Genomic DNA, 15000 nt, shown 5'->3' on the forward strand with positions numbered 1-15000 from the left:
CTCTCTCTCTCTCTCTCTCTCTCTCTCTCTCTCTCTCTCTCTCTCTCTCTCTCTCTCTCTCTCTCTCTCTCTCTCTCTCTCTCGCTCTCTCTCGCTCTCTCCCTCTCTCTCTCCCTCCCTCCCTCCCTCCCTCCCTCCCTCCCTTTCCCCTTTCCCCTTTCCCCATCCCCCCCTCCCCCTCTTCCCCTTTCTCCTTCTTTCTCTTTCTCTTTCTCACATAAATGGTGTGTGTGGAAAAGCATTTGTTTGGTTGAGTGTATTGATCTGGCTTTGTGTTTGTAAATATTAATGTTTTTGTCTGTATAACTGTTTGTGTATTTGAATTTAACCCATTAGATATGGTTGTGTCACGGAAATCAGAAAACATGGGCAATGGGTTATATAAGTGTCCAACATCACGAACACCCTTTTACGTTTTGTGATTGTTTTCCCTTGAGCTTATTGGTGAACATGATTTATGTTAAGGTTACATTTGCATAAGTTCCCTTAATAGGAGGAATCATAAATAGTTAAGGATGTGATGGATGATAATGGGTAAATATCTAAGTATATGTTTCATAGATATGTGGGTATGTGAATCAGAAATTCTTAAAATCATTCGGTCTTGGGGCTACTTATATTTTGGCCAAGGATCATTTATTGTGAATTGTCTTGATTGGCTTGCAAAGAAGGCTGGTCTCTGCAAGTAGTTTTACTTTCTTCAATCTTGGAAGCAGATGGAAAGTCACTGTTATTACAGTGAAAGAAGAGGACAGGTCCCGAGAACAGCAGAAGGGACAATAACTGAAACACGGGAAGAGCCATTGCAAAGGAAATTTTAGGTCCTGTTGGTAAGACATATAATAACCTTTGGAAATTCAGTCTAGGTATTCTGTAATGGGAGCATAAGGTTTTGTGGAGATATGGTCCAAGGCTTTAGAATAGCCTGTTTTGATAGCATCAACCTTTATTTTGTCACATTTCTCAATTTGCAGCATCTCATGTTGAAAAAAAACAACAGAAAGAAATAATGAATTACATTTTGGAAACTAGAGTTAGATCCAGCTGATGGAACTGTTATTATCCAAGCAATAAGACATTTTTATAGTGGTTAGAATTAAAAATATGAAAGATAATAATAATAAGTCTTTTTAGGATTGTTTAAAAAAGGTACAGTCATTTGAAGAAGAAACAAAAATTCTGTAGTTGAGCTATTTAGGTACAAGAAATATACAATTCCCCTTTTATTGATTATATTATGCTCTTCTATTTAAGGTTTGCTGGACTGCAGAGATGGCAGTCCTCAGCTGCAGCACCAGCTTCAGCAATACAGCAAAATGTGGAGCTGAACAACAGGTTGCCTGCTCAGGACCTGCGGATGGCACAGACTAGCATTGATTTTAATGTGGAAGCAATGACAGCACTCTTGGATCATGACAACCATGAAATGAGAGCCAAGTTTAGGTGTGATGAATTATGATACCAACTGTTGATGTTCAAAAGAGCTGCTCTAAATTCCAGTTTTAGTGGTTATTTCTATAGTTGTTTATATCATATTAAGAATGATATAGTTGTTTATGTACAAGCAATAAGTATTTAGATAAATAAGTCATATATATACTATGAAGATATATTTGAAGGAGTTGATCCTTCTTCTTTCTCTGAAGACTAAAATTAAAACACCCATCCCATCCTCAGGGAGTTCATGAGTGACCCAGTCATGGTCCCTCGTTACAACATCCCCTTGCATGAGGAGCGCGACGTGGCCTTGGCTCGCCTCCAGCGCATTTGCGACAACAAGTTCATCTCGGTGCTGGACTTCCGCACCAACCCACTCCGTATCTTCGCTGCTCATGAGTTGGCTGCAATTATTGACCCTGCCATGACAACCAAGATGACTGTGCAGGTATTGTTTTGGGCCTTTCATTTTTTTTCTTCTTGTATAGATTAAAAAGAGCAAATATGTCTTTTTCCTTTTGTTTATGTTTATTTTTCATAAACTTTTCTCCCTACATTACTGTTTGTCTCTGCAGGGAGTCTCCATAATTCTTTGATACTTTCTTAGTAATTTCATTCTTTTGTCATCAAAGGTGTCAAAAAAATCTCTGCTCTTGTTGTTGAATGAATTGAGTGTGTGGGATCAGACACCGCCATGGCCCTTTTGCACCATTGTGTCTGTTACTCATGCACATGGCACAGGGCTCAGGTCAATTTTTTGGGGGGCTTTGCATAATTTTGTGCTCTAGGAATTTCTTGATGCCCTTCTATCCACTTTAATATTGGCCTTGTCATATACTGTACGCACAATTTATTTGCTGTCAGTTGTGGATATGCATACACCTGTTTTTACACACTCGCACTCACTCATTCTCTCTCTCTCTCTCTCTCTCTCTCTCTCTCTCTCTCTCTCTCTCTCTCTCTCTCTCTCTCTCTCTCTCTCTCTCTCTCTCACTCTCACTCTCACTCTCACTCTCACTCTCACTCTCACTCTCACTCTCAAGCTGAGATATTTGTATGTCTTGATTTTCAATGTTTTAACCCATTCGTCCCGGGTGTCACATATATGAGACACAGGGAAAAAAATAAACAGTTTCGGGCTGCCCGCCAGTGCGATGCTGTCTCGGAGCCGTGCTCCGCGGCAAAAGCGGTGGGCGGCCGGGTGGGCGGACAGACTCCGGGGAAGCTCCGCCCGCCGATTTTGTAGCTTCCCGGATTTTTTAAATTTTGGCTACAAAATGTACCCCGGCGCGGGTGGGTTAATTGCATTATTAGCTTAAACAAGTTGTGAAAAATGACTCCCGTTTTCTCTCCCCTGTAAATATCATTATTGTTTTGATATTGATGATGATGACCATCATCAACAGTTATCATCAAACACATCATCAAATATCATCATGAATTATTATAAGTATAATCATCATCTTATTATTAACACTGCTATCATTATCAGTATCACCACCAGCACTATCATTACTATTATCATTACCTTCTGCAATATTGTTACCATTATTCCCTTAAATCATTTAGCTTGTTTAAATTTTCATTTTTTTGTTGATCTCCTTCCCAGTTCAACTTGTTTGGTGGAACAGTCCTGAAGCTCGGCACAGAGAGGCACCATGACAAACTCTTGGAGGGCATTGACAACCTAAACGACATTGGTTGCTTTGGCCTTACTGAGTTGGGCTACGGGAACAATGCTGTTGAGATGGAGACAACAGCAGTTTACGACAAGGAAACGGGTGAGTCAAGAAGAAAGATTCTTCTCCTTCTTCTTCTCGTCCTTCTCCTCCTTTTCATTCTCTTCATCTTCCTCCTCCTCATCTTCCTCCTCCACCTCCTCTTCCTCCTCCTCCTCCTCCCTTTCACTCTGTGTGTGTGTGTGTGTGTGTCTGTCTGTCTGTCTGTCTGTCTGTCTCATGTGTGGACACATGTTTGCAAGCATTTTTGTATAAAGGTTGTGTGTATGAGTCATAGTTACCACCATTATGGAAAAGGATGACAGTGTAATGATAAAACCCAACCTAAAAAGTATGCAATTTCTTTAAGCCTTAAAATAAGCATTAGGATTCAGGCGGTAATACACGTGTACAGTTAACAGCAATAAAAAAATGTTCTCAAAAAGATCTTTTACTGTAATAAAATGAAAGAGTGCTTGGAAGGTATAGGAAAACAATATATTAGTTCATTATTCAGCTTAGTTTAGATGTTGTGGTGTAGTGAAGTTGACGGAGAAGCTGCCAAGTTTAAAAATAACCTTCACATCATGTGATATAAGTTGTAGTTACATGTTGCTCATCCTATGATGTATGTTGCAATTTACATGTTGATAACTATGAGATTTGCAATTCAGTCAAAATTTTCAAAACTATTGCTTATATTTCAATAATTTATAGTTTTACACCATGATACAAAGGTAAGCATTGATTACTAACTCTAATCAGTGCCAAAATCTGAGGTCTAGCATCACATTCACATCATTTGCTGTAATGATTGTAATACTGGTATGAGTCTGTCTGTTCAGGATGAGTTTGAGTATGCATGTGTGTGTATGAAGCAAAAGGTATGGATGATATTGATTAGAATTAGGATTCTGATTCAGTAATAAGACACAAGGGAATTAATAACATAATTGATTACTCTCAGAAGGAAAATATGCTCTTCAGTGACTCATAATAGCTTAATTAGGAATACTGTTTAATATGTAAATTGTTCCTTTTTCACTATTTAGTCATAACTTGTCCTTTCTTTCCACTGTGTGTGTGTGTGTGTGTGTGCCCACTTGTAGTGTGCATACATGCGGTGTGCTTGCGGGCATGATTGCATGTCAGTGTCTTTTAATCCCTCTTTAATACAATCTTCCTGCTTCATGTTTTTCTCTTTTTACCAACAGATGAATTCATTGTAAACACACCTCACCCCTTGGCACAGAAATACTGGATCACAAATGGAGCTGTCCATGCTAAGCATGTGGTTGTCTTTGCACAGCTGATGATTGAGGGAACCAACCATGGAATTCATGGCATTCTCGTTCAGATCCGCGATAATGACTTACAGGTGTGTATGTCTGTGCTCGAGAGAGTGCTCCTGTGCTATATTTATTGCTGATGAGGAAGGGAAATCTAAGTATGCCAAAGATTTTTTTTTAGATAAGCGAGATAGGTCAGGTTTGATTCTGAAAACTATCATATCTGCTCTAACTTTTGTATTGTTAACATTTTCACCATTAGTGAAATTGGGTAAAATAGCTTTTAAAAAAAAGTAATGCAGTTTGTTTGTTTTTTTAGGTGATGCCTAAAGTGCGTGTGGAGGACATGGGTTACAAGATGGGCCTGAATGGTGTGGACAATGCCAAGCTGGTATTTGACAATGTTAGGGTGCCAAGAGAGAACCTGCTGAACAGATTCAGCGACGTAAATGAGAATGGAGAGTTTGTCTCCAAAATCAAAAGGTATTCAACATTCTCACACAATGCTGACATACAAAAGGCTAGACCAAATGGACCAGTTTAGGTATCATTTTAGCATAACTATGGGCTATGCTTTTGATTAGAATATTGTCACATTTTAATTTTCGATCCATACAGGTGTGAGATATAGCTCTGAAAAGTTAAGGGAAAAGCTTTACATTAACTGCAACAAACATACGGGATGCAGTCTCATTACATTGTTATATGGAACACCAAGCCTGGATATAATAGTTACCCTATATTTGCACCACCGGGATGCACAATACAAGGAATAGCAGAATGCCTTAAATAAGTTACACTTCACCTCATATTCAGCAAAGCCAGATTTCCTAATTATTACCTCTTGAACAAAGAGACCTAAGCTCCTTTAGTATATCCCCATTGTCTGATAAATCTTTGTTGATAGTATGTCCAATGTATTTAAAGTGATCCGACATACTATAGTCTTTACGTTATTGAGGTATATAGAGGGTGGCTAACATCATATTCTTTACACATACAGAGTTTTATTATGACTATATGTAATATAATTCCTGTTTGCAAATTGTTTACAAATTGCTATCATGTCATTAAGACCCGTGGCACTTGGGCATAATAATACTTTCTCATCTGCATATAAGAAGTTATTAAAAGACCTTTTGGTAATATGGTATCCAATACCTGCTGAGTTTAATCTATTATTCAAGTCATCAACATAGACATTGAATAGATAAGGGTTTAGTGTTGATTTTTGCCGAGTGTTGATCCTTGCTCAGAAGAATACTTCTGAGCATGTTTTCCCCCAGCCCACCTGTAGAACTTGATTTGTAAACCCCTTTTGGATGTGGAGGAGTGACCTTGTGACTTGTCAGTATATATTTATTTCTACAAAATATTGGCCTGTTTTAAAGACTGATTTTATTTCTTTTTCTCTAAGTTCACGAGCACGTTTCCTGACAGTAGCTGACCAGCTTTTGTCAGGTCGCATCTGTATTGCCAGTATGTCCATGGGTGGCGCAAAGGCTTCCCTTGCCATTGCTCTACGTTATTCAGCATCTAGGCTTACTGTTGGTAAGTGTATTCCCAATAAAGAATATTCATAATTTTTTTGTATATACATGTATAGCTTTTCAGTGAATTTGAATTAGTTCCCTAATGGCATTAATGTACAGGTAGTGCCCCTGTAAGTGGGCCATTACCTTGTTTAGCTTCTAGGTTATTGATAACTGTGGCAGTTCAGCCTCGTCTCCTCAGGTGGTTCATCTGATTTTTTTTTTGTTTTTTTTCTCTCTCTCTCTTTCTCCTCCTTCCTTTTCTTTCTCCTTCTTCTCATCCTCCTTATTCTTTCTTATTTTCCTTCTCCTCCTTCTCCTTCTCCTTCTCCTGTTAAATTGTTGTTCACTTGTTTGGCTCAGACTTTAAACATTGAGGAGATACAACCCCTCATAGAAGGTTTACAGTTATATTTTAGCTCATTTATGAAAAGAACTTTGTCACAGCCTAAAGCAAAGAGATTGAGGTAAATTATGTTTCCTGCACTTCCAATTTTTCACTTGAGTCGCTGACTCTGCACAAAGGCCAGTTTGCAGTTTGGTATGGCATAGGGAAATCCCATTATCAAGGGGTAAATTCATGTCAAGCTAAAATTTCCATTGATTGATCTTACAAGCCCCTTTAACATTTTCTTAATAATGACACTTACAGGACCAAAGGGGAAATCAGACATGTCTATTCTGCAGTACCAGTTGCAGCAGCGTGCCCTGATACCGCTTTTGGCCAGGACTTATGCAGTGAACTTTGGTCTTGACTATGTGAAGGTAAGTATAAAGGCAGGGTTTATTGGGAAGATTTTGCTAGTTATCTTAGCTAGAGGAGGCAATCCATAGGTCTTCATTTTCCTTGTTCTGATATTAACCTTATCAGGTATTAGAGGGAAAAAAACAATCGGCAAAGATGTCAGTCTTTACAAAAAATTAAAATAAGCATCAAAAAGACAACTATTGATGAATACTTTCATTACAGAGACGCTGGGCCTTCCAGTCACCTGATGGTTCTGAACACCCAGAGGTGGTAACCATGTGCTGCGTCATCAAACCTCTAGCATCCTGGAACCTGGAGGAAGTCGTGTCAGTTAGCCGAGAGCGCTGTGGAGGCCAGGGATATCTATCTTGTAACAGGTGGATATTTTTTGTTATTGTGTGTTGTAGATGTATGATCTGCAACTCCTTTTCAAGTACTGATACAGAAGAAGTATTTCACATGTGCTCTAAATTCTGACCTCAGTATTCCTTAGGAAGAACAGAAAAGCCTTACTCCCTCCTGTACATCCCTATTCTCTCCCTTACCTCTTTTCTCCTTTCCTCCCTCATTCACTCCTTTACTCTCTTCCTACCCCTCTACCTCTCTTTCCCTTTCCATATCTTCCTGCCCCTTCCCTTTCTTCCTCTTCCTCTTCCTCATTTTCTCTCCCATAGGATAAGATATAGCATTCTTTCTCTCTCCATATATTTTAGGTTTGGAACTTTCCTTGGCTTGGCTCATGCTGCCATGACAGCTGAGGGAGACAACTGTGTATTGATGCAAAAGGTAGCAAAGGAGAGGCTGGCTGCATTCAAGCCACTGCCCATGAACCCAGGCCTTCCAGAAGATCCTGCCAACATTGCGTATCTGCATGACCTACTCAACCGAAGAGAAAACCAACTGTTCATGGTAATATCATTGGAGTGTTTATGGTTTCTGTTAACCCATTTGACCCAGATGCTTCACTGCTATCACATAGCCCAAAATACAGGCATTAGGCTTCATCAGCCACTCTGACAGTTGCGTGGCTTGTAGGCCAATCACACAAGAACACTTGTGTGTGATGACAAGACTGTATGGCACCCCTTTGTAATGTTATTTCAGTATTCATTTTTTTGTAATATAATCTGTACCACCAGTTGCGGTGGCTAGGAATAGGTTATGGCACTCTTCCATTCATGGCTTATAGACAGAACATTGCATACTCATTTATCAATGGAAGTAATACAAAAGCCCCTTTCTAAATGCCAAATAAGTCTAAACACTCCAAAAAGTTTGTGTACTTATGGTGAGTCTTTCCTGTCACTGCGGCCTTCAACCAAAATGCTCTGATAGCAAGTTCACATCACCCACCCTTTGAGCCAAAATTTTCCATGATGGGATGGTCATGTCATCCGGATTATAGAGGTTAAAGAAAGATTACAAATCAGTTCCCTTGACTATATGTAGATAGTAAGGAGAAGAAAGCACATTTACTGATGGCATTACATCAGTAAACAGATGACAATTTTGTTTAACTTATATACATATATATAACTATTTGGTTTTGAAGTTAACTAAAGAAAATTGGTTACAGACTCTTGGCAAGAAGCTGATGGCTGCTGGAAAGGCAGGCCTCTTTGATACATGGATGATGCAGGAGTCAGACTTGGTGCAAGCTGCAGCCAGGGCATTTGGAGAAAGGCTCATCTCTGATCAGGTAAGCAAACAAAACAAAATGAACAAAAACTTAGTTTCAGTATATTTCTTATCATCTCTTATCAGTTAAGCAAACAAAGCAAAATAAACAAAAAACTTAGTTTCAGTATATTTCTTATCATAAGTCCTTATAAATTGGTATTATGAATTTATGGAATGTACAAATTTGCTTGCTCTGTAACATAATTCTGGATTTTTGCTTCCAGTTTGGTGAGGTGATCAAAACCTGTGAGGACAGTCTGAAGCCTATTTTGACCAAGCTGCACCACCTGTATCTGGTTGACATTGTCGAAAAGAACTTAGGTGTCTTCATAGGCAATGGAATTATTACACCTGATGTTGCTACTAAGGTTAGCTCCAGTATTTTTCTTTCTTTTCTTTTTTTGTAATAACACCTTGATTTTTTTCCAGTCCGATAAATAATATTCTTTAACTATTAAAGAACTCAAAGTATGCTATGCCTGTGATTCATATACATAATAAAACAAAGCAAAATTTTGAAGTCTGTAGATAATTGTTAGACATCAACCTTTAATGTTCATATTTGACATCTTGAAATGTGTTAATTTGGTTCGTACTCTTAAAAAGTAAAGTGCCTTTATTGGAAACGTTTTACTGTTCCCTTTACTGTGAACCAAACTGTGTCATGGCCATGTACCACCCATCACAGGCAGTGAGGAATGTAAGCATTAGTATAATTGACATGTTAAGAGAAATTAACACAGGTAGCAAGAACCTGTGCTTAGTTGGATGTCATATAAGCATGGGTTCAAAATCATGGATTATTAAGTGACTAATTGGTTTGTATACTAATTGTATCCTTGTCACACACAAGCAGTCAAATGAGCAATCAAGCTTGTTATTGAAGCTGCTACAAGTGTGACCATCTAGGAAAGGAAAGTTACCTACATTAGGCCAGTGCTGAAAAGTAGGAGCATTATACCAGTTCGGAGATGAAAAATGATTTAATCCTGGCCTGATTACCAAATATACATACCTCTTTCCAGATAAAAACTTAGTTATGATACATTCATATATGTCAAAACTTGTATATTATAGTGTATTAAAAATATAAAGACTACATCTTAACATACATATAACATGGAAATCACCTGAATGGAAAATGCATTGCAGTATTGTGTTTTTATCCATAGACTTGAAAATTTTGCTCATTTAACAGAAACTTTTAAGTGGTAGGTGCTTAGGGGAGAAGTCCAAATTACTTACTATTTTAACTGTTATTTTCATGCCAATGTGTTCTTTCCCCAAAATGTTCCTTTCCAGTAAATAAAGCTGTAAATGTGCATAGCAGGAAAATGGATGATGAGACAGAATCTGGTTATCATCTTCGGACCAAAAACATATTCGTAATCTTTATTCTAACCCCAAATAAATTTGCTTTCAGGCAACATCAGTATCCCAGAGCTTGTGCAAGGAAATTGCCCCCCATGCCCTGACTCTGTGTGACGCCTTTGCCATCTCAGAGCCAATGCTGTCTGCACCCATCGCTTTGGACTGGGTCGATTACAATGTGGGAGACAACCAGGGAGAAGTCTAGAGACATGGCAGGAATATCTACCAATTTGTGCTTTGCTATAATAGGAGACTTCTTTTTAGATTTTGAATCACTTAGTCTTCTATTCATTGGTCTTTTTTCTGGCTTGTAATTTTAGAGTTGAATCTTTGTCAAGTTTTGATGTGAAGTTTATACCCGGTGCATGTTTTTTGATAGTCATTTAAGGACAGATAACAAATATACTGATATCAATGCAATTAGTAATAGGGAAATTATCATGTAAATAACATTTGCATTTTGAATTAATAAATATAGTTTTATTGTAAACTTTTTTTCTCCTTTCATGTTGAGGAATTCTTTCTTAGTACATGGTTTAAACTCAAAAAGATATTTTGGAAAGCTGATGTGGTGCTACTTATTCAATTTTACAGGTGATATTTTCCTCAACTTCAGAAATTATCAGTAAATGGTAAATGTACATAATGTATCATTTTGTAGTGATATTTCTTCTCTCACCATCTAGATAATTAAAGCTTCAAGACTATTGCTTATAAAATTTGATGTAAAATGTAGAAAAAGGGACGAATGAGATGGAATATCTTCAAAGATGCATTTGGCCATTTTTAAAATTATTTAGATACATCTTTCAATCCAAAGATAAGAAAGTCAGATACATATACTGGAATATTTCAAAAACAAAAATTGAATCTCGGCTAACAAATTTTCCTTAATATTCATCACTGGTAGCCATGAAAGCCGTGATACAACTGGCAATCAGTATCTTCCCAATATGTCCACAAAACCCTTTTGGAGCATCAATGTTTTAAGTATTATTTTTTCTCAAGCTCTTCTTTATGATGACAATATACAAATGAAAGTATATTAACTGATGATAAATCTAGGATATCAGTCCTATAGTATGGTCCTCTCAAACCAGTGATTTGCTGCCTTTTTACACTCATGGACCCCTTTTTCAAACATCCAATACACCCCCACCGCCAACATCAGCTGTTCTTTTTCGTTTTTTCCAACTAGCCTACATAATTTTAGGCTAAGAAAATCAAACATTCAGCTATCTATACAAATTATATGTACTGATAGGTTTTTGTTTTTGATGACATAGCTTCATAGTGTATTCCTGATATGAAAACTGATTAAGACCTTGCAAATTAGCCAATACTATTTTTTTCTTGAAGGCTATGCATCCCCCTTATTAACCTTTCATGACCCCCTTGGGGTCACAACCCACCAACTGGGAACCACCGTTTTAGACTACTGAATTTTATATGTATATTTTTTATGACTATTATTATTTATCTATTTTATTGTTTCATTGATCATAAAAACTTGACAGCCAGTTTAAAATTAAGGAAAAGTGTGTAAACTGATGTTTTTTACTCAGGAAAGTAAAGGAACTGTCTTTAAAGCAGAACCTAGATTACATTAATTTCCTTGTATTGTAGATGAAAAAATTACACCACTTTGCAATAAATGGAAATTTAAAAAAATATATCACAACAAAGTGTAAGAAATAATAGGTCATTAGGCCAATCTTTCCTCTTTAAGGAAATTTTAATATTTTCAGAATAAAATAAACATTATAAAATATACTTTGTTTTCCTTTTATTTCCCTAAGTGTAATCACCTAAATAAATAGATATCAATGACATATGTTTTATTACCTTTTTTCATATTACTTGTCATAGGTACACAAACTATGATTATCTGTACATGGAATCAAATTATGAAATTTGTAATTACAGTAAAAATGTGTTTCCATAACAAACATTCACCATCCACACTATTTTCAACATTTTCAACCACAGCCTTTAATTTGTATTTTGAATTTCAGCACAACACATTTACTAAACTCATACTACCATTTTTAATGTTTATTACTTTTTCCTTTTTTTATGATGCAATTACACTTAAAAAAGGTTTTAAGAAAAGGAAAGAAAGAAAAAAAAAAATTGAAACAAATTTTCTATATTTCTATTTCTTCTCTTTTCTGAATCTTGTTTTCTCCCTAAGTTCAAGTTTCTTCTGTCTTCTCACACTGGCTAACACATTTTCAAAATTGGTTGTCTTTTTCTTGGCGCTGCCTTTTGGGCCAGCACTACCAGGCGTGCGTCGAGGGGTTAGACGTACTGTTGCTGGTTCATCATCAAAATCAAATCCTGAAGTGTCAATTCTGAGAAAGAAAATAGTTGATATTAAATTCAAAGAACATAGACATGCACTCATCAGCTTTACGTAACTAGTAACATAATATCAATCTACATAATCATCCATTTATTACATACTTTTCTGCCTCCTCTTCTCTGTCACTTTCAGAATCATCTTGTGACGGAGTTAGGGGCCGTCTCCCTAGTTCCCAGTTCCACTTTATGGGCAATGAACCATCTTTGGCAAGGGCTTCATATAAACGTACTATTTCTGTGGCGCTTGGTTCAACTGAAATACAAAACTCTTGTTTAATCATCTACTTACAAAACACTATTATGATTATTTATTTAGCAATCATTGCATCATTTTTCATGTAGTAAAAACTCATTACTTAGTTATATAATAAGAACTGTATCATGATGCATTATCATACCTATACCAAATCAGCACTGAATTATTATTCACTTACCAACCTAATGACTCAGGAAAAATACATCATTGTGATATAATTTCCTAATTTGATATAAAATACATCATAATAAGTTTCCAGAAGAGTAGACAATGAATGTTTTCATTAAAGAGTAATTACCCAGTGGAGGAATACAAAACATTGAGAATACGTGAAATAATGGTAACAAAATACAAATGAAAGTATAAGAAAGGCTACTAATGGGTTATTAAACTCAGTAAATATATGCCCACTTGCACTTGCCTCAAGCATTGACAAAGAAACCTACATATATATTTAGGCAAGACACAGTTAGAAGAACTGCATCCATGTTGACAAATGTAGAAAGGTATGAATGAGATGTATTTGACCAGTTTCGAATATATCTTCGTTAGAAATACATACAAACACATGTATTTCTGATGAAGATTTATTTGAAACCAGTCAAATACATCTCTTGTATTGTGAAGATATTCATTTTCATTCATACCTTTCTACAGAGTTAGAAGTCGCTCCATGGCAGTATATTTCTAGCCACAGTATATATGCTGGATGTACGTTGATCTTTCTTGAAATACAGAAGCAGTGCCATCATTTTTATGAAATTCTTTACCTGACAGTTTACCTATTTCAAGAAAGTGTATTGTTCTACACATCGGAATTCATTTATTACTTTTGATCACAAGTTTGCAGTAGATTCAGATAAAAAAGTAAAGCACCATTTTGAAAGCCACTATGGCTGTCCAGTAAACAGTTACTATAAACATAATACCCCATACATTATGGACAGTGCCCAATAAACATTTACCATAAAAATATATACTATATATTACAAAGTGTCTCTTAAACCCATTGATGACAGGAGCCCCCAGTACCATACCAAAATTACACATCAGGGTGAATCTGGATTTAGCTGCTCAAGGGGAAAATCAGAAACACAAGAAACAAAGAATTACCTTGCTCTCTGTGCTCTTGGCTGCAGCATAAACAGTTTTTTAGGTAATAATGGCCATAAGCCTAATTTTGAAGGACCACTATTCAACAAATGCAATAAAGGAAAAACGTGCACAACTGTTCAGCCTGCACAACTTAGAGCAGGGTCGATTGCACATGTCACGAAAACAGCATCCCAGCATAATGGGGTGGCCTACCATGACATGATAGGACACCATCCAGCATCTCCTGGCATGATTGGGTTCATCCACAAACAGTAACATTCATTACACATCAAGGAAAATATAAGCATCAACATTAGTTGTGGTAATTTTTTATGTTACCACAAATATTTGCAGTTAATCTTGTTATAATTCCATTCATCCCACCAAAACTGGCAAATTTTTCTATGACAGTACTGAGGCACATGCAGTGTAATGGGAGTTCTTGGCAATTCATATTTTGCTAAATAATTGATTCTACTATATTGGTTTATTAGACATCAAAAGGAATCTATGGATATCAAAGTTGATAGGTTTTAAGAACCAGACTTATACTGGAAATTTACTGAGAAGATGGTGTTTTGTATTTTACATGAGTTTCATGGATAGGAAAAACTTTTTTTCTGATATAAACTCTCTGAGGGGGAGGGGTCATACTATGGAAATGGGTTATCAGCCACATAAATGACTATCAAACTTGTTAGAGGCACTTCAAAATCCTTTGCATAAAGCACTTTTTACATCTATGCAATTTGATATTGAGAAAGTTGTGCAATACATAAAATTCTAATATACATTTACAGGAAAATCTAATGATGCATTGATAAAGAAAGGGAAAACTACACTCTATGATACATGAATTAATCTATGCAGGCTAAGAACATTAGCTATTAGGAAAATATGTTGTGACAAATGCTGCAGGGAGAGTAAGTCCATAGCGATTGGTGAAGGTTCAAGGGCAGAACCCCTGATAGGGAAATACCAAGGTACATATAACCAGTAGCTCTACTTCCATTTACCCTGTTGAACCCAAAAATGAAATTGACATTTCTCAAAGAGTATTCTGATGGCTGTTAACCCATCAGCGATGGGTAAAAACTTTGCCAAGTTTACGTATGCACGGGCTTGTTGGCGCGCACCGGCAGTTTTCCCTGTTTGCGCCCAGCTCGATTGGTAGTTTGTGAGCGGCATATAGCACCTAAAAGCTTTTATTTTCCTAAAATTTATAAAAATATTAAAATTTTGAAGGTTTACCTTCACTTTAGGTGCCATTGCCTAAAATCTTTACCATATAAATGAAGCCGCTACTACTGGAGAAAAACAACCTCCGTCCGACAAGCCAGTAGCGCAGGAATGGGCATGACATGATGCCCTCGGCGTTTGGTCCACAACAGCCATGGCATGTACGTACGTGACACCCGGCGCCAATGGGTTAATGAGGGGAATTTTAGTTTTACCTCTGGTAACTATAACAATATCAAATAAATGATTATTTATCTAGCTATATCTGATA

General features: G+C 36.8%; 2 protein-coding genes across 3 annotated transcripts in view; one reads left to right on the forward strand and one right to left on the reverse strand.

The window, feature by feature from the left end:
- The window catches only part of LOC113818451 (uncharacterized), a 12751-nt gene extending 2492 nt beyond the window's left edge, over window positions 1-10259 (forward strand). The window contains exons 4-16 of one of the 2 annotated variants that reach the window (XM_070126664.1): window positions 740-830; window positions 1255-1443; window positions 1678-1885; window positions 3047-3218; window positions 4370-4533; window positions 4764-4927; window positions 5862-5995; window positions 6629-6741; window positions 6947-7101; window positions 7438-7633; window positions 8301-8423; window positions 8629-8772; window positions 9828-10259. In XM_070126664.1, coding sequence (XP_069982765.1) covers window positions 1358-1443; window positions 1678-1885; window positions 3047-3218; window positions 4370-4533; window positions 4764-4927; window positions 5862-5995; window positions 6629-6741; window positions 6947-7101; window positions 7438-7633; window positions 8301-8423; window positions 8629-8772; window positions 9828-9980 — 1812 coding nt within the window. In that variant the 5' untranslated portion in view covers window positions 740-830; window positions 1255-1357 and the 3' untranslated portion in view covers window positions 9981-10259. The remainder of the gene's footprint in view (window positions 1-739; window positions 831-1254; window positions 1444-1677; window positions 1886-3046; window positions 3219-4369; window positions 4534-4763; window positions 4928-5861; window positions 5996-6628; window positions 6742-6946; window positions 7102-7437; window positions 7634-8300; window positions 8424-8628; window positions 8773-9827) is intronic. The other variant, XM_027370622.2, reaches the window with a different exon arrangement.
- A 1339-nt stretch (window positions 10260-11598) lies between these two features.
- Window positions 11599-15000, reverse strand: part of Pa1 (PTIP associated 1) — a 4727-nt gene continuing 1325 nt past the window's right edge. The window contains exons 2-3 of the mRNA XM_027370624.2: window positions 12242-12392; window positions 11599-12129 (exon numbers count right to left, since the gene is read on the reverse strand). Coding sequence (XP_027226425.1) covers window positions 11931-12129; window positions 12242-12392 — 350 coding nt within the window. The 3' untranslated portion in view covers window positions 11599-11930. The remainder of the gene's footprint in view (window positions 12130-12241; window positions 12393-15000) is intronic.

This window comes from Penaeus vannamei, chromosome 10 (assembly GCF_042767895.1).
Source record: "Penaeus vannamei isolate JL-2024 chromosome 10, ASM4276789v1, whole genome shotgun sequence".
Lineage (NCBI taxonomy): Eukaryota > Metazoa > Arthropoda > Malacostraca > Decapoda > Penaeidae > Penaeus > Penaeus vannamei.